This window comes from Equus asinus, chromosome 14, assembly GCF_041296235.1.
Source record: "Equus asinus isolate D_3611 breed Donkey chromosome 14, EquAss-T2T_v2, whole genome shotgun sequence".
Lineage (NCBI taxonomy): Eukaryota > Metazoa > Chordata > Mammalia > Perissodactyla > Equidae > Equus > Equus asinus.
The window spans coordinates 32,756,241-32,783,942 of NC_091803.1; the positions used below are offsets into that span (position 1 = coordinate 32,756,241).

The window sequence follows — 27,702 nt, forward strand, 5'->3', positions numbered from 1 at the left end:
AATTCACTAGTGGGTTTCAACATGTTTGAACTGATGTAAGAAAGATCAGAGAACTGAAGATAGAACAATAGAAATTATTGAGCCTGAGGAGCAAAAAGAAGAAAGAATGAAGAAAAGTGAAAAGAACCTAATGGACTTCTGTGACACTATCAAGCAGACCAACATATGCATTATGAGAGAAGGGAGAAGAGAGAGAAAGGGGCAGAAATATTATTTGAAGAAATAATGCCCATAACTTCCTAAATAAGATGAAACACTTGACTCTACAAATTCAAGAAACAAAAGTCCAAGCAGGATAAACCTAAGACACCTACACCAAGACACATTATAATCAAACTGTCGGAAACCAGAGAAAGAGAGAATCTTGAAGGCAGCAAGAGAATTCACACACAAGGAATGCTCAATAAGATTATCAGCTGATTCTCATCAGAAACCTTGAAGGCCAGAGGTACCAGGATTACATACAGTCATGTGTCGCTTACCAATGGGTATATGTTCTGAGAAATGCATCATTAGGTGATTTTTGTCATTGAGCAGACATCAGAGTTTACTGAAGGGGAACAAAACTTGCCACCCCAAAATGTACCTCTTTATAGGAAGATTGTTTTAGACTGATTATTTTTAAGAAATAAAAGACAGAAGTGTTTCTTGTTACCTCCTTCTTAGCTGCCTAAAAGACCTCAGATTAAAAAACCTGTCTCAGGAAGCAAGCTATCACCTTAACATAATATGAACTATGTGGTAGGCAGAGAAGAACATAAAAAAGCCTATTTGTTGGGCTCCCCTCTGTGTTCTTCCGTTTCAGTGTGGCCAAACACACTTGTTTTCCAAACATTTGCTCTTTTTCACCTGCCTGTGAATTGCCTTCCTTCCCTTTGAAGTCCCTGACTCTCCCCACCCCCAACAACTTGTTTCATCCATCTGAGGAGGGTATTTAAGGTGAGTGCTTTAGCCGTTTTGGTAAGTTACTCAGTTTTCCTAGTTTTCTTCCATGTATACACGTTATTAAACTCTCGTTTGTTTCTTTCCTGTTAATCTGTCTTATGTCAATTTAATTCTTAGACCAGCCAGAAGAACCTAAAAGAGTAGAGAAAAATTTCTTCCTCCCCTGCACTACTTACACAAGCCTAGATAGTATAGTCTACTACACACCTAGGCTATCTGGTACTAATCTTACAGGACCACTGTTGTATATGTGGTCCATTGCTGACCAAAACGTCATTATGTTGGGTGCGACTGTAAAGAGCTTCTATAACTCAGAACAAAGAAACACCAAACAATCCAATTAAAAAATGGGGCCAGCCCAGTGGCACAGCAGTTAAGTTCACACATTCCACTTCAGCATCTGGGGTTCACCAGTTCAGATCCCAGGTGCGGACATGGCACCACTTGTCAAGCCATGCTGTGGCAGGTGTCCCACGTATAAAGTGGAGGAAGATGGGCACGAATGTTAGCTCAAAGCCAGTCTTCCACAGCAAAAAGAGGAGGATTGGTGCCAGATGTTAGCTCAGGGCTAATCTTTTCTCACACAAAAATGAGCAAAAGATTTGAAGAGACAGTTCTCCAGAGAAGATATACAAATAGCCAATAAGAACACAAAAAGATGCACAACATCACTAGTCATTAGGGATATGCAAATTAAAGCCACATTGAGATACCACTTCACATTCATTAGGATGGCTATTATCAAAAAATCAGAAAATAACACGTCTTGGAGAAGATATGGAGAAGTTGGAACCCTTGTCCTTTGCTGATGGGAATGTAAAATGGTGCAGCCACTGTGGGAAACAGTTCCTCAAAAAGTTAAAGATAGAATTACTGTATGATCTCAAATAGTAGAAATAATCAAAAGTCCAAGAGATTACTGAATATACCAAATGTGCTATATACATACAATGTCATATTATTCAGCCTTAAAAAAGAATGATATTTTGTTACATGTTACAACAAGGATGAACCTTGAAAACATTGTGCTAAGTGAAATAAGCCAGACACAAAAGGGCAAATGTTGCATGATTCCCCTTATATGAGGTACCTAAAATAGGCAAATTCATAAAGACAAAAAGTAGATTAGAGGTTTCCAGGTGCTAGGGAGAGAGAGAGCGGGAAGTTCTTGTTTAATGGGATAGCAGTTTCTGTTTGGGATGGTGGAAATTTTCTGCAGATGCACAGTGGTGATGGTTGCACAATATTGTGAATTCACTCAGTGCCACTGAATTGTATGCTCAAAATGGTGAAAACAGCAAGTTTTGTGTTATATATATATTTATGTCAATAAAAAGAAAAGAGAAAAGGGGCTGGCCCCATGGCCGAGTGGTTAAGTTTGTGCGCTCCGCTGCAGGCGGCCCAGTGTTTCATTGGTTCGAATCCTGGGCGCGGACACAGCACTGCTCATCAAACCACACTGAGGCAGCATCCCACATACCACAACTAGAAGGACCCACAACGAAGAATATACAACTATGTACCGGGTGGGCTTTGAGGAGAAAAAGGAAAACATAAAATCTTTAAAAAAAAAGAAAGAAAAGAGAAAAGCAAACAAATCTCAATGGAATAGTAACATCATCTCGTTGTCATGAGAGCATGTGAAACGGGAGACATAGATGTGGGCATATGTGAGGAAATTTTTGCAGAATAAAATATCCCATGTCCAATAAAGAAAATATCATTGGCTCTGGACCATCCCAGTTCAATTTAACCAGAATCTCTGTGGTTGGATCCAAGCACTAATTTTTGTTTTTGAGGAAGATTAGCCCTGAGCTAACATCCGCCGCCAATCCTTCTCTTTTGGCTCAGGAAGATTGGCTCTGAGCTAACATCTGTGCCCATCTTCCTCCATTTTATATGTGGGATGCCTGACACAGCATGGCTTGCTAAGCTGTGTGTATGTCTGCACTGGAGATCCAAACTGGTGAACCCTGGTCCCCCAAAGCGGAGTGCGCAAAGTTAACCACTATGCCACCAGGCCATCCCCAAGGACTAATGTTTTTTTTAAAAATCTCCTCAAATGATTCTAATGTGCAGGCATGGTTGGGAACCACTGATCTATCCACATGTAACTCTCTGTTTATTTTCTTTTTTATCCAAACTTAAAGTTGTGCTGCTGAGGATTAAGGCTAAGGCTGGCATGTTTGCATTTGAAGAATAGTACCACAAGAAGCCCCACTGAGGCCATCACATGAGGGCAACAGTGATGCCAAGAGACCTCCAGTGGCTGTGACTTTGGAGAAAGGAAATGGAGTGTGAGATCGATTTCAGGGTCTGTCTACCCTTCCATGGCCAATCTTTGGAGCTAAAATTTCCTCTTACTGGTCACTACTGTTCTGAGAGGGCTAGGGTTTATCTGATTAAGAGTTTCAGCAGGATACCTTATAGCCTATAGCAGTTTCCTATACTGCCTGGATTTCTCATGTAGAGTTTGGAGTCAAAATCCCTAACTCATTGGTTTGAATCTTAGACCTGCCATTTACTTGACATGGGGAAGACACCACTTCCAATCTGCAGTTTCTTTCTCTGTAAAGTGGAGATAATGGCACCTCCTGGAGGCTCAGTGAGGTTAACTGATCTGTTCACACCTGTTGGTAAGTGGGATGACAGGATATGAACCCAGTCAAAGCCTGCATTCTTAACCACAGGAGATCATTGGACCCCAAGTCTGGTGGTTCTGAAGCCAGGTTTCTTTCCACCCCATCAGTCAGCCCATAAGTGCCAGATGAGTTAGGAGAGAAGGAAAGTGGGACACACTATGAACTTGGAGATTAACTAGAACAGTCTTCACTGAGTTAGAGCGAATAAAGAGGTGAAGTCTCAGGATGCAGAGTTGAGTCCACTCCCTTATCACCTGCACGGCTCCCTGCAGGGATCTCTGGGCCTGGCTGAGGGCAGATGGGGTGCCCTTACCTGGTAGCACATGAAGAGGCCTATGGGCTTGGTGGGCTTGATCCTGATGCCAATGTTTCCTTCGGTGTCGGGCGGTAGGACATTCCCCTTGTCGTCAATGATCTAGAGCAAGAGGCCTATGAATACCAAGCTGCAGGGTTCCCCCAACACTTCTGCTCCACCCCAACATTCCTGGCTTATACACGTGACACCAGTGGGGATAACTGCGGGAGAAGCCCTGTCGGAAAATAAAATAAAACTGTCAAAAGTCTTTGAAATCAGCAAGTGGTAAAAGCCAAGTCGTGGGTCTATTTGCCTCATGGATATATAGACATAGCAAAAGTGCCTTCCAGTTAGAAAACATGGGTCAGGAAAAACTAAAGCACTAGCTGGTGGAGAGAGCTGCCCGTGCTACCTCCAGGTACTCTTTTCCCACCCACTGTGTGGGGCTCTAGCTGTCATGGTGAGCTGCATTCATGCCCAGAATACCACAGTTCTCAAATGAGACACCCACAGGAAACTGGGGGAAAAACAGGAGGAGAGGAGGAAGGACAACTGGTGGGCACCACTGGTGTCACATAACGGTCCAATGCTCCCTGCCAATAATGCCTTTAGGATCAGACCTGGATATCGAAGGGTGGGATGGCCTTCCCCATGGAACCCGGCTTGATCTTCATTCCCCGGAGAAGGCCACAAGTTATTCCCTATTCACAAAAGAAAGAGAACTGGGGTTGGCCAAAGAGTCCAGGCTGATCACAAAGTGGCAAGAATCACACACAACATCTTTGCTCACATATGTCATTTGACGCTGCACAAAGAGCCCTTGTGGGGAAGCTAGAAGATCTGGATTCTAGGCTCAAGGCACTGACCCAACTCTATTCAGCAGACATTCACTGTGCCCATCATGGGTTGGGCCTGTGCTAGGTGCTGGGGCTACAGGGTCCAGTGGGGGAGGCCAAGAAAGAAGCAAACGGCTGAGCCCAGGGCTGTGGGCATGGAATGTGGGTCTGGAGTGCCTTCTGTTTGCCAGGCACGTGTCCATTTGCCAGGGGAAGACGACGAGTCCACTTAACAAACATTTCCATGGGGCTGTTGAACAGTGATAGAATGTTGCCTCAACTACTCCTCAGAGCTGCGTTGAGATTATTCAGATTGTCATGGTGTCCCCTCTGCCCTGATGGCCCCACGCCCATTTATCCTCCTGATGAACCCTATTCCTCCTTTACGGTTCTCTGAAATATCATTCTTTCTAAAGCTAACTGATTTACAGTCAGACCAGGGTTTGACTCTTGACTCTACCACTCACCGCCTGTGTGCCAATCAATCCCCCTTGACTCTTCCTGCTCCTCTAAGTGGGGTAATTACAACACTGACCTCTCAGAGTACTTGTGAGTGCATGGGAAATCCTTCACACAGTGCCAGGTGCACACCAAGTTAGTTGAGTAAATAACTACTACTAGCTATTACTCAGGCCCCAGAAAAGTCATTGGGAGATTCTCCTTCTGTAGTATTTCCCCCCCATACTTCTATTGTAGCCAACAGGACACTATATTTATTCTTGTTTGTCTGTTCCCTCTGTGGATAGCGAGCATTCTAAGAATAGAGATTGCCCCATCCATCTCTGCACTCCCAGCATCTAGCACAGCACCTACCTGAAAACAGCAAGGCAACAGTAGCTGCAATGTGAGCATATACTAGGGGTTGGACACTATGGCCAGAGCTTTATATACTTCCTGTCAGTTACTTGACCACAACCCGGCAAGACTGGCATTGTGGTTTCCATTTCAGAGATGGGGAAGCTAAGACTCTGGAAGGTTCAATGCCATTTTGCTACACATTCTGAGATGGCAGTCATCCCTCTGTCAGCCAAAGGGATGATGGGCAGGTGGGGAAAGTGGCTCTGTCCAGCTTCAGAAATGGATGGGGAATGTGTTGGAAGAGAGATACCCACCCACACTGTCATTGATAAAGTCCTTGAGGTTCAAGACACACATGATTCTCTGGATGCCCTGCCCACCTGGCTGCACAGTGATGCCCTTTGGGATCACACTCTGTGTGTGTGTGTGTGTGTGTGTCTGTGCACATGTGTGTTTGGTGTATACAGAAGATCTCTGCTCCTTCCTCCACTCCTGATAGTGTCCCACAATCAAACCTGTGTGCTGTCCTCATAAACACCCAGAAATGAACTTCTGGGGACAGCTCTGCCTGCCCCTGTGGTTGCTGCCTTAGGATGGGATGGTGAAGTGAGCAAGACTTGTGAGTGGTGGCTTGTTGGAGAGACGTTGCTCTCTCCTCACCCCTCCCGGGCTCCTCTGAGTTAATAATCACAGGGACTGTGGAACCAAGTCCTTAGACCCCTTTTTCAGTTTTTCTCCAATAGTTTTCAGCACATTGGTCTCCTGACAAATCGAGGAGCTGTGAATTGTCTCTCCACAGATCAATTTGGGGCAAATTAGCCTAGACCCCTGGAGCCTCCCACAGGCTTCCATCAATGCTGTGGGGCTTCTGCACACACTGGTGGTATGATTCAGCCCATCTGATGGGCTCCGTGGCTGAGCGCATCCTGCCTGGCCCAGAAGGGACCATCCACTTACCGTTTCTGACTGTCCATATACCTGGTAGAGCAAAACTCCTGTCTGTCTTCTCCACTGCTCTTGCTCTTCAGGCAGCAGGGCCTCCCCGCCAGCACAGGTGTGCTCCAGGGTGGGGAACCTGAGACTTAGGAGAAGGCAAGATGTCAACAGAGCCTCAGGTCAGGCCTTGGACTCTCTGCTCCAGGCCCAGGGTGTTAAGAGCTCACAGCGTTGTCATCTGGATCATTCACGCTTCTGCTTCATCACTTTCTTACTTGCCTTCTGGGCAGTTTACTGATGGTCAAGGCCATCGAGTGAGTGGAAGTCACTCACTTCCTGTCAACTCTTCCGGCAGGGGGTGGGTGGTGGTGGTGAGGCCAATAGGTTAAAACAGGGAGTTTCAGTTTAAATTTGGATATTGATGTAACAAGAAAGTGAAAAACATGTTTAGCAGATGCTGTCTTACAGAAGCATTCTATGTGGCTAAGAGAGAGATTTTTATAAACCATAAAGGGGTGAGGAATAGGGCCCCAAGGACATGCTAGGATGGTAATAGAATGGTACTGCCTTCTATGGAGAGTGGGGTTATGTGAACTGAAGGGCTTTTGTATTCCTGAGTGGAGAATGCAAGTTAGGGGTTGGAAATGAATTGCTCAGGACATCAAGGAAGGTTGGGCTGAGTGGAGGTAAAGAGAGGAGGAGGAGGGACATTGGTAAGAGCCCTGAGGGAAGGAATTTTGGAGAGAACAGAAGGATCTGCTGTGAACATTCTAGCCCTTTGCTAGGTACCTTGTGTGATGTAAATCCTCTCCTGCATTTTCCCCATGAAATTTTCCAGAAACATTATAAAAACAATCACAAAATAATGATGGATTCCCTAAAGGAAATGGGGACAAGTAATTGAGGTCTGAGTAGTGCTGGCATGGGGCTGAGCTGGGCCAGCTCTTGGGGATGAGAGAGGTGGCAGATGTCTGGTTCACCCTTCCACACTTGTCACTCTTTCCTGGTACATACAGGGTCAGGGGTGACCGACAGGAGGCCTGGTCTCATTGAGGATATCTTCTTCCTCATCCTTCTAGAGTTTTATCCAAAGCAGATAAAGTGGCAGAGTCTCTGATGGAGTCATTAGTTATGCCCTGGGTGGATTTTTACTAGGTTTTGACAAAGGTCATCATCTGAGGAATGTTGCAAAAAGTGGCTGTAAGATGCGCTTTGACATACAGATGGAAACAGAATCCAGCCAAATGGAGGCTTCATGAATAAAATCAAGTTGTGTTTCAGAGTTAGCTTCATAAGGAACTCCTTGGTATTTTAACTCTTATGTCTAAAACACGCTAGCTCTGATTTTGGAAGTAGCCATTTCAATTTCACAGTCTCTAAAAGATACATGAATGCCCATAAGGTTCAAAGAGCAGATTTCAGTTTAGCTAAAAATTAATCCACAAACACAGGGAAATGCAAAAACAAAACTATAATAACACTAAACATCCATCAGACTGGAAAAAAATTTAAAACCTTCATGATAATGAATATTGCCAACCATGTGAAACAATGGCCATTCCCCCACCTGCTAGTGCAAGTGTAAATTGGTTGAATACTTCGGAAAATAGGGTGGTAGGATGTGACCTACAGGCTGTGTCAGTGTGACCTAGCAATTCGTCTCCTGGAAAAACTACAGAAATGTGTGCTTAGATGTCCCAGCGTGCATGTGCAAGAATTGAGCGCAGCATCAATCACCAAAAGTCCAAACTTAAAACTACCCAAATGTCCATTAATGGTAGGACTGATTTTTAAAAAGGTGGTATGTTCATAAAAAGGAATATCATACAGCAATTAAAATTAATTGCAGCAACAGGGATACATCTTAGAAACAGAATATTGAAAAAAGAAGCCAGATATGACAGAATGATGCAATCAAATAAAGTTAAAAAGTAAGTAAAATAGAATAATTTGTTTAGGAGTAGTTCCTTACAAGGTTAACTACAAGGGAAGAGAAGGAAGGAAATACCATAAAAATCAAGATATTGGATTCCTTTAGGGGAGATGGAGAGGCGTGAGGAGGTCTCTAGGATGCTGGTAATGTTCTATTTTTGTGACTTGGCTGATTGGTTATACAGGTGTTTTAGTTTCAATAATTAATCCGTAAATTTATGTATGTGTTCTGTATGTTTGTTATTTCACAATAAAAATGTTTAATAAAGAATAAACCCACAATGATGCAAGCCTCACTGAGTGTTTCACTTGGATTTCTGAGTCCCAGTTTAATGAACTAATTAAACTGATAACCACCACCAACACTCATCCTCCTCTCACACACACTACCCTCAAAGAATCAGAGTTTAAAACAGTCAGACCACGGTGCACTGGATTCCTTAAAATCCTACCCAAAGATGGTCATTACCGGCTACGGCCACTTCCGCCATACCTGGTGAAATCCTGCTGCAGAATCATTCGAAATACAGATGGTGCAGCAAGGCATTGGGTGATGGGGTATTTGAAAAATGTCTAGAAGGTGAAGAGAGAAGGAATTTTATTTTTATAGTTAAGATTAAAAATACCAGCCAATTACTAGCATTTTAATTCTGATCCCTCCTCTAGGGAAACTCATTTATTCATTTGTTAATTCTTTCAATATACATATATTGAGCATGAATTTTGTACGTGGCATTTGTCAGGTACTGTTGGGGACACAAGAAGAGTAAGATAAAGTCCCAACTCTCATGGAGAGTAGGTACTAATAATAGAGGAGACAAAACAGGACTCAAATGATAAGGCAGAAGTTGGGAGACGTGATAGAAAGGTTTGAAGAAAGTTCTGGGAGAGCATAGCAGAGGGAAAAATTCCTTCTGAAGAGGTGGTCCAGGAGCATCACTGGAACAGGTGGCATTTCGTTGGGGCATTTAACAAATGGGTACAGTGTCTACAGGCAAAGAATGGGGGAGATTCTTGAAGATAGAAGGAATAGTTTCAGGAGCTGAGGAAACATTGAAGTAAAGTTAAATACGATTTATTTAGACACATAGGTGAGAAATAAAGTACAAAAAGTAAATTTAAGAAGATTGGGGTTAGTTGGAGCCAGATTACTTAGGGTCTACAGTGTCTAGTTTTCAACATTGTTTAGCTAGAGGTGGGAGTCCTTCAGAAATTTTGGATCAGGGTGGAGATCTGCTGGGAGAGCCAGGAACACTAAAAGGAAGAGAATGTGAGTTTGGGGGTCTGCCTGACCTGAATTCGAATCCTGTTACTTCATTTCTCTGCAACTCTGTTTCCTCATCTGTAAAGTGGGAATATCCCTACCTTCCATGTAGAACCATGATGAGGTATGATGGGCGCTTAGGAGAGCTCTGCCTCCACCCTCTGTCCCTCTCTTTATGAGTCTAATCAGCTTTTAATCTCTGGTTTCTACCTCTGCAATATCTCACATTCACATTCTCTTTGTAAAAAATTTTACTTCTATCCTCACCTCCAGTCTCACTGTGGCACCTGCAAAGAGTACTTGTCCAAGCCCTCGTTCTATCCCACTCCAGCCACCTTGGTGTCTGTAACCCTGACCTGGACATAGAGCATTGGATCAGTATCCTGGTGACAGACAATTGACTTAAACTGGGCCACTAGGCTTCTAGTTGTCTGGCCTGGTCATCTGGAAAGGGAAAATATCAACCCCGGAAAGCTGCGGCCGCCATGTTTGGCTCAGCGCATGTCAAGAGCGAAACTAGGTCTGCAGAGAGAAAGAAGGGAGCAGATATACAGAGAAAAGCAGAGGAGATGCAGAAGCTGCCTCCATTCCTGGTGTCTTTCTGGTTCCTGTTCCAGACCCTTCAGGCTCAGCCTCTCTTCTTCTCTTCTAGCATCCTGGCATGTCTCATTGTCCTCCCCCCATATATCCCTTTTTCCATTAAGCTACTTTGAAGTGAGTTTCTGGTACTTGCACCCAAGGGAGTGTTGTTTAGTACATAAGAATTAGAGATAGTAGGTGTCATGGGTCTTGCCCAGAGCCTGGTGCTTACTAAGTCCTCACCAAACATTGGCTCTGGTCGTTATTGTCTAAGTTGTAATTTATGACTCATCTTGGTGCTTTGCAGCTTTTGGTAGGATTGTGCAGCAGGCAACAGGGGCTCTTGCAACAGATCTGGAAGAAAATCCAAGTTGAGGTGGTGGGCAGAGAGGAAATGGAGGGGAAGTTTTGTTTTGTGAATTTAAACAGTAAATTTTTAATTTAACATTTTTTGTTTTAGTCAATATCTCCCAACTTTCATAAGAGGGACTGAATAAATTAAAATTAATTTAAACTAAATTAAAATTTTATTAAAAATTCACAAAAGTAGTAATTGGAGATAAATCAAAATAACTGAACTTTCAAATACTGGGAGGGGGTGGTTTTTGATCAGTTTGTAGAATTAACACTTTGCAATAATTCAAGCTTAAAACACGCTAGCACTTTGGGGGCACTCTGTGTAGTGGAGGGAGGATTAGACCTGGTAGGGTGGGGTGCAGGGAGGTGGACTCAGTGTTTTCTGTGCAGCTTTAAGCCTCAGGGACTGGCAGAATGTGGGAAGTAATGATGATGGAGAGGCGGATACTGATATGGGGGCAGGGAATGAGAAGTGGGAAGTGCAGTTCAAGGTGCTGCAGGAATGATCAGATGGACTTGATCAACCAGCAGATAAACATGGGAGAATTCGCATGGAGAGAGAAGACCAGACCCAAGGTGCCATTTCAAGAGCTACCTGAACTGATGTGCTTGCTGGAGAAATGGACGTGAAGGAAGAAGAGAAGGGAGAGGAATGGTGAGGGCAGACCCTTGGAGGACTGCAATGTTCTGGAGTAAGCTGGGTGAAGAACAAGCGGCTGCAGCAAGTGGAGAATGTTCTAGGGAGAAGTTTGATATTAAGGAGGAAAGACAAGTTAGTCTAATGTGTACCAGGGTGAAGGGAAAGTATTTTTAGGATGGGAAAACTTGAAAATGTTGATGGACTGAAGGAGTAGAGTTAATGCAAAGTGAGAGATTAAAAATACAGGAGAAAAGATTTAATAGATTAAAGATTAATAGGGAGGGTCCCCTAACAGAAGGGCAGGGAAGAGCAGAATCCCCAGTGGTTGTGGGGAGAGGTGGACTTTGAGAGTTGGAGAGGCAAGTCTGCCTCTGAGCAAGGGTGCTAGTGGAGAGGCAAAGAGAAGTTTCAGGTGAAGGGAAGCGCATTGAAGGAGTTCATGCAGGTAACCTCAATTATCATCGTGATGTTTGCATAGCAATAACAGCAACTGCTACCACTTATTGAGTGTTTTCTCTGTTCCAGCCTCAGGGCTAAGCACTTTATTCACTTTGCCTATGTCATCTCATTAATATTCCCAACAATTTTATGAGGTAGTAACTATTAACCAAAACTCCCATTTTACAGATAAGGAAACTGAGGCTCAGAGTGGCAAGTAAACCACTTGTCAGTGTCAAACATGGGATAAGAAACTGGATCTGTCATATTCCAAGCACTCTGTTTTTCAAAACTTCATTAAATTGAGTAACCACACACACACACACACACACCAGCTACCTGGCCCTGGTGGAGCCAGGATCCAGGATCCAGGAGATCTGAGCTTGTTCTGGTTGCTTTAATTTCCCAAAATGTATATTCTGGGTCCCAAGGTCACAAAATTTGATCTACATGTCTGGGGAAGGGCTTGGAAATGTGTATTTTCTTCAAGGTTACGTCTTGATGTGATTCTGATACAATGATTGATTCAGTGCTTCATACTCTGAGAAACCCAGAATGAGGGTTGTATTAGCTCATTGCCTTCTTTGCCAAATAAAATATTTCTCGACAAGGTCCAGCTTTTGAGCTTGAAACATTAGTTTCCTCTGGGAGTATGTTGACTCTGGAAGGTTAGTGTTCTTACCTGGACAATTACATTGTGGTCAAACTGGGGCAGATGATGGACAAAGACTGTAGACCCTGCTGTCCATGGTTCAAGCATGGATGCCAAGGTAGCCGTAATCCAGCCTGGGTCTGACAGGCACCAGAAGACATCAGACGTCTTCAGCTGCAGCAATTTCCTGCTAACTCCAAAATACAGTGGCCTCAGCTATGTGATCATGGGAGGGTGTGATCAAGGGATGGGGACTCTGGTTTTCAGGGACAACACACCTGTCTCACCATCAGTTCATGTAGTTTCTGTGGGGCTCCAGACCCACTCCCATCCCAGCTCCCCAAAGTATGCCAAATCATATTTCCTGGTCACATGTGACTTCAACTGGTTCCATCAGAATGATTCCTAAGGCTTCCACTGGGAATGCTGGGACAAAGTCTGTTGCTCTTTTCAGATTCAAATCTGTTATTGACATGGTCTTGGGTGATGCTGGCAGCCAGTATGGGAAAATAATGGATGAGCCTTTCTGAGAACAATACCAAAACATAGCAGAAACAGAGCTGATAGATGGAGAGACAAAAACCTAATCCAGAGGCTATCTTGCTATGTCTGAAGCCGAACTCTGGAGGGCCCTGCTTCATGATCCAATAAACTCCCTTATTCACTCTTTGGCTTAGTGATGTAGATTGGGCTTTCTGTCATTTGCAATGGAGAGAGTGGGAGACAGAGACATAGACAGAGACTTAATTAATATTCCATCTTGGCAAAGGACTGGAAACGAATTGCCAAAAGGCAATAATTGGAAGGTGGAGTGGAGAAGGTTTCTCATTTCTCTACTATACTCTTACTGTTTCTGAGGGAACTCTGTGTGCAAAACTCCTTGAGGAAACACCACTTAGCACACACAACTCAGAAACACAACAAAGATTACTTCTTTGACAAGCTTTTCCACTAGTAGGAAGTGACTTTGATAAGCCATCCACACTCCCTCTTCTCATCTCTCTTATGATTGCGGCTCACCCACAGGAAATTACTAGCTAGGAGGACCTCTCTTCTGAGCTTCAGACCAAACTATCCACTGACCGTCTCTTCTGTGGTGTCGCTGAGGCACACCCACAGCTGATCCTAATCTCTCCTGCCTACCTTGGGCCAATTCTTTCTCCTCCAGTATTTTCTGTATTTCAGTGAACGTCATTACTGTCCTTGAAACTGTCCAAGCTCGAAATCTGGGAGTCAACCTTGACTTCTTACCTCTTATCTCCCACATCTAGCCAAAAGATCCTGTCTATTCTGTCTCCTAAAATTTCAAATGTATTAACTCCTTTCCTGTCTCTGGCACCTTGTCCAAGCCACTACCATTTTGGATTATTCTAAGGCCCTCTTACTAGTCTTTATAACTCCATTTTAACTTTTTTCATTCCATTCTCCATCTTGCAGGCACAGTGATCTTCTCAAAATACAAATCTGATCAGGTCTCTCACTTGCTAAAAATCTTTCAATACCTCCCCATTGTTTTCCTAAGAAATTCCAAACTCTACACCAAGGGCCACAAGCCCCTGCATGATGTGGGCCCTGCTCACTTTCCCAAATCCTTCCACCTGTCCCTCACCCGCCACCCTGAGCACCAGCTATTGCCAAGTCTCTGCAGTTCTATGAATGCTACTTTTGGTATCTTTGTGCCTTTGCCCTTATTTTTCAGACTGCACAGAAAGCCCTCCCCTTCTTTCCACCCCTATTCCTCCAGGGTTTTTCTACTCAATTGTTACCATTAATGCAGATACCCACTGCCCACAAGAAGCCTTCTCTGCCCCTGGTCTGGTTAATAAGTTAGAAAATATATAGAACTTGGTCTAGTCTAATTATTACTAGTTGGGGGAGGGGCAGAGAAGGTGTTTGGTTTAAAGTTGATTAAATGATTAACCCAGGGCTACAGCTTCAGCCTGTATGATTCCTTGCTCTAGGTTGGGGCAGGGGCTTGGTGTGGCTTGGTTCCAGGTGTAATTTTCCCTAAGAGCTCACGATTGGGAAACTCCAAGTCTGATTTGTCCATAATGGAAGAAAAGAGAGGACCTGTCACCTCAGGTCACAGTGCTAGAACATTCTGTCTTTCCCCACCAAACCCTGCAACCACTGACAGGGACACAATGTCTTGGCATTTATGTGGTTTGCAGAATTCCTACTGCCTCCACCCTCATTTCCTCCACACCTTCTGCGAACATGCTCAGGCAGGACCCAAATGTGCCTCCTTTCATTCGGAGGCCTCTGTCAGCAAACACTTAGGATTCCCAGCCTTCACCTCTTAGGCCCTTGGTGGTCTGAACGAGAGCAGAAGGGAGAAACAGGATGGAGTCCATTCTACTTAGAGCCCCTTTCCCAGCACACACACACAGACACCCACACCACCCCAGGTCTGTGGCCCAGCCTCTAAGTCGGTGCCCTCTTTCCTACCATGAAGGGAAGGAGGATCGTAAGGCCAGTCCCTGGTTGTGTTTTGCCATCTTGGGCAAGCCCGCGGTCCCACTAGTGAAGAAGATGGCCATTGGGTCCAGGGTCTTTGACTTAACACAGGTGTGATCTGAGGATGCTGATCTGCAAAGGGATTCAAAAAAGGAGAGAAGTCATGTTTCCTGTTTTTCCATCCTCTAGGGAATAAAAAGAAACAATACGAGGCTTGGGGTTGAAAACTGGGGGTTTGCAACACTGGAGGAAAGACTGGTTCTCCCAGTGTTTGGCATCAAATCGAGTTTGTGAGTGACTTGCAAAAGAGGACTGACATTTCTTCATTTAAAAAATGGGGACAATACAGTGGATTGTTTTTTAATTGAGCAAACATTGAAATACCACTGAAATGTTACAGGCACTGTTCTAAATGATTTACAATTAAGAACCCATTCAACCTTCAGAGCAACTCTGAGAGGTGAGTACTGCTCTTATATGCCCATTTTGTGGATGAGGAAATGGAGGCTCAGAGAGGGTAGGTAACTTGCCTGAAGACATATAGCCAGCAAGTGGCAGAGCCAGAGTTCAAACCCAGACAGTCTGATCCATGGACTGTGCTCTTTATCACACTACTAAGCTTGTTTTTTACACAAACCAGCTTTACATGAATTTAACTCCATGACAGTGGTGATGAGGGGTGGGGTAGAGAAAGTGAGGGAGAGTGAGAGTGAAAGAAACATATCCAGCACCTGCCCTGGTGTGAGCCTAAGATGACAGATAGAACCTGCAGTTCCCTCAGTCGGCCTGGATTCCTGGGAGCGTCTCATCATTTATTTATTTATCTCATCATTTTACTTATTATACACAAATAATATTTTAGATCTTCTACAAGGAAGACAACACAATAACCCTCTGACTTTAAACATCTCCTTTGTACAGTCCCAGGATGGTTATGCTTTAGTGAGAGAAGCACAGGAATTCAATTTCCTTATATTACAGAGAAAGCAACCACAGCCAAGAGAGGGGAAGGAACCAGCCCAGGGTCACACAGCAAGGCAGTGGAATAGCCAAGAAGAGACGTTTTCTGGTCTCAGACCTGGTGAGCTTCCCACCACTGGCTGTCTGTCTACCAGCACTTGGGAGTGGAGGGTCTTCTCCCACCATTCCTCATAAAGCACATTCATCAGACCAGAAACTCACTTAATCAGTGATCGGAAGTCCAGCCACCCTTTACGGCTGTGGTCAGACACCAGGAACTTGATTTTCAGAGCAGGACACTCAGAAGCCACAGAGTCCACCTCTGGAGCAAGTGTATCTGTGGTTATTATGCCCTTGGCTTTAGACACTTGCAGTCGGTAGAGAATGTCCCTGGCCTTCATTAGGGTGGTTCCTGGCATGAAGACAATCCCTGGGGATGAGAAAGGAACAGTTTGTTTCAGTTTTTCTTTCATAACCATGGGCTTCAGGCATGGCTTATCTGCATAGAAATCCCCTAACCTCTTGCTAACAAAGTACAGTCTGAAGACCAGCAGCATCAGCACCGCCTGATACACAGAACATCATGCCCCACCTTAAACATACTGAATCAGAATCTGCATTTTAACAAGATGCCCAAGTGATCCTCATGCACATTAAAATGGGAAAACGCTACTGTGACCTTTTCTACACTAGATGGATCCAGCCAGTAGACAAGTGGATCCTGCTTTACACAACTTTACATGGGATCTGGGAATGTAGATGCAAGTAGGACGCTGTCCCTGCATCAGCACTAGCTGCATCCCTGCCCCCATCTTTCTCCTCTCATTTCCTTCTCTGTCAGTTCCTTGTTGTCATCTTGAATCTCTTCTCTTTCCTTCATTCCTTATATCCAAATGTAACCTCATTGTCCTTTGAACTTTCCTCCCTTCCTTTCCATCTTCCATCACCACTTTGTGTGCTCATATCGGATCCTAATCTCTCCACCAGATGCCCTGCCCTGAATCTTCCTATGACCCGTATTTCATATTATCACCTGCGTAAGTTCCATAGAGCACTGACTTTTCCCCTCCACATTTCTTCTCTGCACTAACACCTGTGCCCTCTCTCAGGAAAACACCACATTCCCCATCCTGACATTGAAGGTGCTGCCCACTCTCTAACTTTCTCTCCTACAACTCTATCCTCTATTTCAAAATAGCCATTCTTCATCTAGGCTGCTTCTGACTCTAAGCCTTTGCATGTGTGATGCCCATTCATGGAATTTTCATCCTTTGCTTCTATTCCTCCTTAATTCTGCTCATTCCAGGGGCCTCTGCTCATGTCTTGGATTTCCCATGGGCCATCTTAGATCTACAGATGACACGGTTTCTCTATGCTCCCTCTGTCATTGCTGTTAGGTCTTGATTCCACATGACTTTGATGGATGAACCAACTATTTTATTTGTCAGAGAATATTAGCAAGAGAGAGAGAGAAAGAGAAATATGAGCAGGAGCATGACAGCTTGTTGTATGAACATGCATAGAAGAACTGAAGTGATTTAAAAAATCCTTGACTCCAAGATTGATTCTAAATTATACAGCTAAATAGATAGATAGGCATTTAAAAGAGGAAGGGAAATCTCTACAGAAAAACGTTAACTAATAAATGTAGATGGAATGCTATAAATACAAAATCCTCATCTAAAACCACCATAATAATAGTCAATTCAGTCAAGAATCTTCACTGGATACACAAATCATGGGGTGAGAGACTGTTGAGGAAAAGGATATTCACACAGTCTCATAAAAATTACACCACAGATCACTTGTTAATTACAAGGGGAAAAGGTGCCTTTACAAAGGTGGATATCAGCTCACTAGAGTGATAAAATAATATCACTGTGATGGGACAAACCAACTCATATACCCCTTAATGTGATGCACTGAGAAAGACACAACATCACCCGTCTACTACTACTAAAAATGTTTAACCTGAATGTAATCACAAAGCAAGAATCAAAAATACAAATTCTGAGGGAAATTCTGCAAAACAACTGGCTTAGATACTTCAAAAATGTCATTGTTATGCAGAAAAGGCTAGGAAACCATTCTAGATTATAGACTGAGGAAACATGACAACTAAATGCAATGCATGATCCTTGATTAGATTTTTGGATTTAAAGAAAAAAATGCTATAAAGGACATTATTGGGACAATTGAGGAATTTTGACTATGGATATATATCGGGTAACTATATTGTATCAACATTAGACTTCTTGTATGATAGCTATTGTAGTTCTGTGAGGGGAATGTCTTGGATCTTAGCAGATGCATATCCAGTGTTTATGCGTATTTATCTGATATTTATGGATGTCACAATGTCTGCAACCGATTCTTAAATGACTCATTGGGGAAGAGGCCCTTAAATATGGCAAAATTTTAACAATTGATGAATCTTTAAAAAAGGTAATAGTTCCTGAGACTGTGCAAGACAAAGTGTGCGCATGTGTGTGTGTGTGTGAGAGAGAGAGAGAATGGGAGAGAATTACGACATTGTGTTTGAGAGTGAGTAAGTGCGAGGGAGAGAATGAGTGACAAAGAATAAAAGAATATATGAGGGAATCTGAGAAGGAGAAAGACTGTGAAGAAGAAAGAAGGCAGGGAAAGAGAAAGAACCTAATAGTGCAGGACCAAATGACTTTAGGTCAGCCCTAAGGTCTATTGTGCTCTCTCTGAGTCACTGACCTGTTCGGATGCAACCCACAGTCACCAGCCACCACTCAGGCACTCGAGGCAGAATCAAGGCCAGATGGTCTCCCTGTCGCAGGCCACCGGTTTGCGTGAAGACGTTGGCTGCACGGCGGGTTAAGTCTGTCATCTCTCTGAAACTCCACTTCACTTCATCCCCTTGGTCATTCACCCACCACAGGGCTGGGTTTGGACCTCTCTTGCCCTCCTGGTCAAGATCATACACCATGTGTTACTTCCTGCTTCGAAGGAAAAGGGCACTTATTTGGCCAATCCACTCATATTCCAGGGTGAGGACTGGAGTCAAGGACTAAGACCCCATTTTAAAGCATTTAAAGAGCCAAGAGAAGTTAGGAGTGGGTGTGATGCAGCCAACTTCTTCTGACCTAGTGTAGCCACCTCCTCTCAAGTCACATAAAACCATGAACAGCCTTCGTGTCTCCTATTGAAGACTTAAAGCTCCCTTCTCCCAGATGTCTGTCTGAGTTCCCCTCTTTGCCTCAGTTTTCTCATCTATGAAATGGCAACAATAATACTACCTGGAAGGTAGTGAAGTTTAAATGAGTTATTTAAAGGAGTAAAGTGTATATACTAGTGCCTGGCCCAAGTAGGTGCTCAATAAATATTACTATTGTTATTATTGATACACAATAAAATAAAAGAAGCTAATTTAGTTCCTGAATACTTGGGGGAATTTATTTTTAATAAACTACTTCTGGGGTGAAATCAGCAAGAAGACAGACTAGGAAGCGCCAGGCCCTCATTCCTTCAAGGAAACATCAAGTAAGTAAACAACAGACCAAAATGGTTTTGTGGGAGCTCTTGAAATAGTTAAGGATCTGCAGCAACCCACAAGTGCCCAAACAATAAAAGCCATGCTCAAAATGATAGGAAATTTCGTGATGTTTTTGCTTACTCTTGCACTACCCCTTCTCTGATGTGGAACAGCATGGTCAGGAAGAAGCCACAAAATTCCCAGCCCCTCCTTGGGACAGAAGGAAAAGAGTGGAACTTGTTTGTGATCTTCTGGCTTGTCTAGAGGCCACCTGAGGGACTGGTTTCTGATTCAGTGCTTAAACAGGAGGGGTGGCAAAGTTTGAGTTTCAGGTTGAAAGTCTCTGAAAGCAGTGGTAGATGCCATGGTGTGTGAAGACTGTAGACCTGTAGCCTCTTAGGGACAAGAAACTACAGACAGAGGAATACAACAGAATATCTAAGGCCCCAAGAAGAAGCAAGGATGAGACTTTTATGGAAATTACAGTTTATAAGATCAGCTATGTGCATGGGAAAACTGGAAAAAAGAACATGCACAGGCCCAGAAAAGAAACATGCCAGGAAAGACCTGAGATAGCCTTAAGTTTTCACACTGAGTAAATTATTAATGGTCTTCTTCTGCATGGAGCCAATCTGCAAAGACTGAGAAAGGTGGCTGCTTTTTTCAAATGTCCAGTTTTCAACAAAAGATCACAAGGCCTACAAAGAAACAAGAAAATATGGCCCACTCAAAGGAACAGAATAAATCTCTAGAAACTGACCCTAGAGAAACCCAGGCTTGAGCTACTAGACGAAGACTTTTAAAGGACTCTCTTAAATATGCTGAAAGACCTAAAGGAAAACATGAACAAAGAACTAAACAAATCAGGAAAATGATAGATGAACAAAGTGAGATGATGAACAAAGAGACGGAAATTACAATAAAGGACCAAACAGAAATTCTGGAGCTGAAAAATACAATAACTGAATCGAAAACCTTACTAGAGGGGTTCCACAGCAGACTCAAATAGGCAGAAGAAAGAATCAGTAATCTTGAAGACAAGTCATTTTAAATTATTGAGTCTGAGGGGCAAAAAGAAAAAAAATGAATAACAGTGAATGGAGACTGAGGGACTTATGGAATAATACCAAGTAGACAAATATACACATTATCAGAGTCCTAGAAGAAGAGAGAGAGAAAAAGGAGACATAGAGTTTATTTGAAGGAATAATGTCTGAAAACTTCCCAAATTTCAGTAGAGACACGGATATACACACACAAGAGGCTCAATGAACTCTAAGTAAGAAAACCCAAAGAGATCCACACAGTCACACCTTATAATCAAACGACAGAAGCCAAAGCCAAAGAGAGACTCTTGAAAGCAGCAATAGGAAAGCAATTATTCATCTATAAGAATTACTTAATAAGATTTTCAGTGGAATGCAGGCCAGAAGGCAGTGGGATGGTACATTTAAATTGTGAGAGGGAAAAAACTGTTAACCAAGAATTCTATATCCAGCAAAATTATCCTTCAAAAGTGAGGGAGAAATTACGACATTCTCAGATAAACAAGTTGAGGGAGTTCATTTACACTAGACTTTCCCTATGAGAAACACTAAAAGGAGTCTTCAAGTTGAAATGAAAGGACAGTACAGAGCAACTCAAATATGAGAATATGATAAAAGGAAATGAGAAGAACATCAAAACGTATCACTACAAAAAATCAACCAAGCGTAAAGGAAGCCTGTAAAAGAGGGAATAAGGGGAAAAAAAGCTATGACATCAAAAAAATATCGTGGCAATAGTAAGTCCTTCCCTATCAGTAACTACTTTAAATGTAAGTGGACTAAATTTCCCAATCAGAAGATAAACATTGGCAGAATGGATAAAAAAACAGGATCAAACTGAATGCTGTCTACAAAATGATAGAATATGATAAAACCAATTTAAAAACTCTCAGAAGTTTCTTGCAATAAAAATGCTCACAATATAATATCAATTTTAAAAAGCAAAACCATATTTACATTATAATCCAAATTAATATCAGTAATATTAATTAATTCATTCAATATTACCTACTTCTAATTATTTCTAAGGCTAAATGTTTTTAGATGCCATTATGTTCTTACACCAAAAAGATACAATGGTAAACAAGACACACATACACATATATATGTAAATTATTTTAAATATTTATGGCCAATTTTTATTTTCTTGTTTAAATTAACTTTCTTATTTTCCCCTTGTTTTCTGTAATGAGCATGCTTTTTTTAAAAAGATTTCATTTTTTTTAAATTCTCAAAACAAAACGTGTTCATGGATCAGCTTCTTGGTGATGCTTGTTAAGTTGTAAGGGCAGATCCAGGAAGCCAGAGTGGACTATGGTGGCATACCTTCTGGAGGGTCTTTCATGAGAGCAGCATTAAGACCTATGGAGCTTGTAATACAAATTTCAAGATTAATTGATTCCACAAATGTTTATCAAGGGACTGCTAGGTGTCAGGCACCATGCATCACTAGGAAGACACTGACCAAGGCAACTAGAAAAGTGGAAACAGACAGATCAGAAGTGTTGTGAGACTGAAAATTAATGAGATGGGGGTCCTATGGGTGGGAGAAATTTGGATATATGGAGGAATTGACCATGACTGATAATGATGATATAAGACCCAACAAAGACTGGCACTCTCTGGGGGAATTTACTTGGTGGTTATCTCCATGGGTTTATGCGTGAACTAACTGATAAGGACTTTATGAAGACAAACAAGGGAAAAGTGATGGCATCACTTCCTCCTCTCTACCTCCTCCCTCTCCATCCCATCTCATGATTCAAAAGGTCTTAACCAGATTTCTGGTCTGGGCAGTGATGAAAGTCAGTTTATAGCCTAAAGGCAGAGATGTTTTGGCATCATCAGATTGTGAGATGAGGTTAGATACAGTGACATATTGCTTACCGATGAGAATACCATTCTGAGTTCTGAGAAACGCATTGTTAGGCAATTTCATCGTTGTGCAAACATCACAGAGTGTACTTAAACAAACCTAGATGGTATAGCCTACTATACCCTTGGCTATATGGTACTAACCTTACGGGGCCACTGCTGTATATGCAGTCTGTCATTGACCAAAACATCCTTATGTGGTGCATAATTGTAATCAATTATAGAATCAGACAGTCCGGATCCAAATCCTGCTCCATCACCTACAAGGTATGTGATTTCCATAGGTTATTTAAACCCTTGGAACCTCAGTTTCCTCATCTGGAAACTGGGGATAATAAAAGTGCTCATCTAATCAGAGTATTAAATGTAAAGTGTTGACATGGCGCATAAAAAATGTTCTCCATAACTGAGGGCTCTATTTTCCTTGGGGTTGTTAGGGAAATTCGCAGGAAGGAAAAAGAAGGAAGTGGGGAGGAAGCCCCCGTGAAAGGCATATAAGCTTTGAATACTAACATATGAATACATGTTCATAGGAAACTTAAAAATTGTATCAACTCTCCAACTCCATCTCAGGTAAATTCTCTCATCTATACTAAGACAATGTTGGGTGAATTTTCATACTGTGCACATCACCAGCTGGAACTTAGTAGCTGGAACACCACCCATTGTCTACCCCAAGTCCTAGTGTGGTCACTGCTGCTCTCTTGGTCTGTCTCTGGGGAAAAGACAAGCCAAGAACTTGGGTTTTTCTGCAGAGGTACGTGACCTCTAGAGGCAACAGGGACTGGTTTCTCCGGACATACCCTAAAGTCATGTTCACACAGGTAGTTGATAGGGAAGATGCCATTTGGACTTGCCACCCTCACAGGAAGGTGGATGACATGCCTTACTTATATGTGTCGGATGCTCATGTGCACAATCAGGTGGTCTGTCCCCTCCCTTTGAGTGTAGCCCAAGTTTGACGAGAGTCAAGCCCAAGTTTGACGAGATGAATTCCAGTTAGACTCACAATCCCATTCATTGAAGACTAACAGACTCAGACTAACATCAATTTGTTGACCTTGTGATCAGAACTTTGTATCTCTTCACAATTATGGAGAACTGACTGTGTACCTGCTGTCTTGTTTCTTAAATGAGATTATCCCCATTTCGCAGATGAAATCACTGAGGTTCAGAGAAGTGAGGAAGTGTCTAGGCTGAGAATTAAACACCAAAACATAAGTTTTTTCCATGACACTGGTAAGCGGAGGCAGAAGCTGTTCTTGGTTCTGTGCCCCTCAGCCTACTAGGAACAAGATAAGGACACTCCTGTTCTCACCCTCCCATCACAGAGGCCTCCTCACCTTCTCCATTTGGGTCCAATAGTCCAATACATCACTTGCAAAGTTAAATTCCTCGGGTGTATCGTAGTCATTCCATCTTGAGGTTTTAGCTCCTGATAAAGGCTGGCAGTGCAGGTGCTGAGGGGCAGGGAAGAAGCCATGGCAGGATTTGTGGATGCCCCAAAGGACCCGGAACCTCATCAGCCACTGCATGGTGGGACAGTCCTCAGGAAGCAGGCACCGAATTCTCAGGTCACCACCTGCCTTGGGAAGAGATGCCTAATAGATTGGTCAGGGAGTAGGAATTTCCTCCACAAAATGGAGGCATATCCCTGGTTAAATTGTTAGAGTTATGGCTTTGTTTTAGCTCACTGGAATTTAGAAGGCATGATTTATTGATTTAAGTGGCGATGTTTCTTCCCAGCTAAGAAAGCACATGGCAGAAAATGATGGGAAGAAGCTGTAGATATTAGATGCGGTTGGGACCCATTCCTGAGGGTCTTCTCCTTCACCTCCTGGGATTTAAATTCAGGATGGCAGCCATGTGGACATCCCTTTTGTGGTAGAAACTCACCATTTGGAAAGTCCTATATCCTATGATATTCTTGCTCCTGAAACCCGTCTTCCCACTGAGCCCAAATGTGTGGTTCTCATGAAAGCTGTCATATTTTTAGATGATTCCACCTCCTGCCTAAAGTTGAGTGGTCCAGGGTTGAGCGGTCATTCCCCATGATTTTTAAATCCAAACTGGGCTAATCATAATACTTCTCCAAAATTTGTGTGTGTCTGCTTGTTACCAAAGAGTATATAAGGTAGTCCCTCTCTGGTGAGACTACCATAAAATGTATACTTTTGGAATTGTCTGTGGTTATGCTTTCTGTCATATGGAGGTATCGGCTCCACATGAGAGAAGAAAACAGACATGCATACATGTGGAGATGAGGGGCAGAGAATATCTCAGAGGAGTTCAAGTCACTGGTTCATATTGTTTACGAGGCCCATCTGCATCTCCATCCCCTCTCTTGTTAATATCCAGTCCTGGATTTTTATGAGCCAACTATTTTTCTTGCCTGAGATTAGGTTTCTGTCACTTGAAACTATAAGGATATTGACAAATGTACACCACCATACTCAGGACAGACGAAGTAAATATCACAGCACCGTCTTTACTGGACTGGGGCCTGGCTTCAGGGTCTTCCCCAGCACAGCTTCCGGGCAGCTGTTACCAATCCATTGGAGTTGACACGTGAAATGAACCTCTGCACCACTCCAGACCCCAACAAATGCCACTAACATAGGAACAGAACCCTCATTTATTAGGGTCCTTCTTGAAATTTGATTGTGAAAATTGGCTTAAGCTGTAACTATCTATCCATGAGGATGTTGCCTGAAGAAGCCACTTTGCACACAGCTTTGAGATTCAAGCACTTTATCACCACAAACAATTAAGCCCCTCCTCCTCAGTTTCAGCAGCAAAATAATCCTGTTTGACAACAGACCCATAGAATAGATCAATAAAACTCGACTTGATTTATTTTTAGGCAGTTTAGACCCATAATAACCTAACCCAAATTAATTTGGATGCTGCCCCAGAACCCCACTAAGTATTTCTAGTAGAGGAGGCAGTGCTAAATATGCAATTGGATTACTGTTGTAGAAAAGAGGATAGATATGTGAAAAGTTCATCCCTTCGAGTTTGCTTGTCAGCACAGATCCTTGGGCCACGTGAACTAAAGTATGTCCTTTTCTCTTTGGGTGCCTATCAATCAATCAACAGGACCATCTTTGGTTTTATCAGAGCACTTTCGGGCAAGAAGACCCTAAGATATCAGCTGGCCCAGACCTGGCCCTTGGAGATATTCCTTTTGGCCCTCAGTCCTTGGAAATAAAATTTGAATTGCCAACACTTAAAATTTGGGAGATTTCATTTAAAAGTCTCGAATGAAGTTTTTTCTTGAAAACTTAGAAGAACACAGGGCCTGTATTTCAAGCTATAACCAACTGGCTGGAGCTGAGAATTTTCTGCTTCACTTAACTGGGATATTTTCCAATGTGACACTCTTTCCAATGCTCCTTATTTTGTCACATATATCTGCATCTCCACTTACTGCTCCTGTCTAGCTCCTATGGACATTTGAGCTTAGAATTCCTGATCTAAGCCAACATCCCAGGAGAGACAGGGACTTCCCCAAGGTTGCAAGGAAAGTTTAATAGCAGAGCTGGTTTCTAGAAGCCCACCTTCTCTGCTATTTTTTTCCAATACATACCTCCCTTCACAGGCAGGAACTGATTTAGAGCAAGAATGCCAGACTCAGTTGCCATTTTTATACATAGGTGTATAAATGACCTCAGGGTCTTCCTTAAAATCCCCAAAGACAATGCAAACAACCCCTTAATAAGTGGCTAAAGACCAAAACAAGAGGGAGAGAAATAGCGAGGAAATTAATTAAGCCTTTATTATGGGCTGAATTATGTCCCCTCAAAATTTGTATGTTGAAGTCGTAACCCCCCAGTACCTCAGAATCTGACTGCATGTGGAGCTAGGATCTTCAAAGAGGTAATTAAGTTAAAATAAGATCATTAGATGGATCCCAATCCACTGTAACAGGGGTCCTTATAAGAAAAGATCAGGACAGAGGGAGAGGGAGAATGCCGTGTGAACATGAAGACAGCTATCCACAAGCCAAGGAGCAGGGCCTCAGAAGAAACCAGCCCCGCCAACATCTTGACTCTGACATCTCACCTACAGATCTGCGAGAAAATAAATTTCTGTTGGTTAAGCCTCCAAGTCTGTGGTATTTTCTCACGGCAGATCTAGCAAACTAACACACCCTTCTTTTTTTAAAATTTTTTTTTGTTGAGATCACATTAGTGTAATTGAATAAAAAAGAAACGACTTTGGCATCATTTTATAAACATGTTTGCAATTCTGATTTAATCATCACCACATGAGAGGGCCAAACACAACGCCCAGCTGAGAACTGAGAGCATAGGAGTCACACAGCACAGGTTCAAATTTCAGCCCCTTCACTCACCACCTACATAACTTCAGGCAATTTTCTTAACCTCTCCCTAAATATGAAAATATTGGCAGCACCTATTTCCTACAGTTGTGGTAATGAATGAGTGAGATTCTGTATAAAGCATTTGGCACAGACTCAGCACAAACAAGAACTCCAGAAATAGGAGCTCTTGTTTGTTAGCACTTTCTCTGGGGAAACTCTCATTGAACAATTAGGCCTCACAAAAAGAAAGAAAGTCCTGAACGTGAACTCTGCAGGGTCCAGCTCCTGCACTAATAGGTCAGAACCTAATCTCACAGTGTGCTAATGGGGCTAAAAGTCAGAGATCTCTGTATGTCTATCCTATGTATATCTATCTTTACAACTATATCTATTTCTGTATCTATATCTATAACTATGCTATTATCTATAGCTATGTCAATATCTGTCACTATCTATATCTATAACTACATATACATCTATATCTGTATTTATATCTATATTTATAACTATTTCAATATCTACATATCTATCACTATATCTGACTATATTGATATTCATAACCACATCTGTATCTATATCTCTACCTATTCTTCACAATGTCTGATGCATGATAGGTACTCAACGAAGTGTTATATTCTTCCCTTTTGGCTGTAATTCAGAAAACTAGAAGATAAAAGTTGGAGAGAGAAAAGCCAGTGTCCCTAGACAAAGTGAAAATTATATAAAAATATATTTTTCATTCGTCAGCTATTTATCGAGGACCTAGTGTGTGCCGTGTATGGTTTTAGATAATCAGAGATTAATTAGACTACAAGAGTTTCTACCCTTTCGGAGTTTGTAGTCTAAGCACATCCTATGAAATAGTTTTGAAGAACGATCTTTTGATGTGCCTTAAAGTGTATTTTGTAGTCAATTTGGCAATGTGGCTTTGAGGGGGGCCAGGCTCACCACTATGTGCCCAGGTGGACAGTGCCTTGAAGAGCTCCTGCAACAGAGCTTTGATTTCGCAAACATTTGCACTGAAAGAGCTCTCTGTTTTATGAGGCAACATATTTAGTGTACTCCGGAGGATCCAAGAGTTACAGAGCCAGGTTAGGCTCCACCACCTACCAGCTAGGTGATCTTGGCCCCTGTTTATATCTGTAAACGTGAGGACACAGTAATAACACCCACCACCCCGCTTCCCACAAGGATCAGTGAAAGAATCTATAGAAATCACTT

At 42.6% G+C, this 27,702-nt stretch overlaps 2 protein-coding genes across 10 annotated transcripts in view; one reads left to right on the forward strand and one right to left on the reverse strand.

The window, feature by feature from the left end:
- Positions 1–27,702, forward strand: part of LOC106841716 (protein disulfide-isomerase-like protein of the testis) — a 91,359-nt gene that overhangs the window by 35,928 nt on the left and 27,729 nt on the right. The gene's annotated exons all lie outside the window — the stretch shown is intronic.
- LOC139039721 (acyl-coenzyme A synthetase ACSM1, mitochondrial-like) overlaps positions 1–27,702 on the reverse strand; it is a 43,589-nt gene that overhangs the window by 15,190 nt on the left and 697 nt on the right. The window contains exons 2-10 of one of the 3 annotated variants that reach the window (XM_070484758.1): positions 23,498–23,736; positions 18,456–18,666; positions 15,954–16,161; positions 14,763–14,903; positions 12,345–12,504; positions 8,878–8,957; positions 6,474–6,597; positions 4,503–4,583; positions 3,901–4,002 (exon numbers count right to left, since the gene is read on the reverse strand). In XM_070484758.1, coding sequence (XP_070340859.1) covers positions 3,901–4,002; positions 4,503–4,583; positions 6,474–6,597; positions 8,878–8,957; positions 12,345–12,504; positions 14,763–14,903; positions 15,954–16,161; positions 18,456–18,666; positions 23,498–23,689 — 1,299 coding nt within the window. In that variant the 5' untranslated portion in view covers positions 23,690–23,736. Of the gene's footprint in view, positions 1–3,900; positions 4,003–4,502; positions 4,584–6,473; positions 6,598–8,877; positions 8,958–12,344; positions 12,505–14,762; positions 14,904–15,953; positions 16,162–18,455; positions 18,667–23,497; positions 23,756–27,702 lie in introns of all 3 variants that reach the window. The other 2 variants (XM_070484759.1, XM_070484760.1) reach the window with 2 other exon arrangements.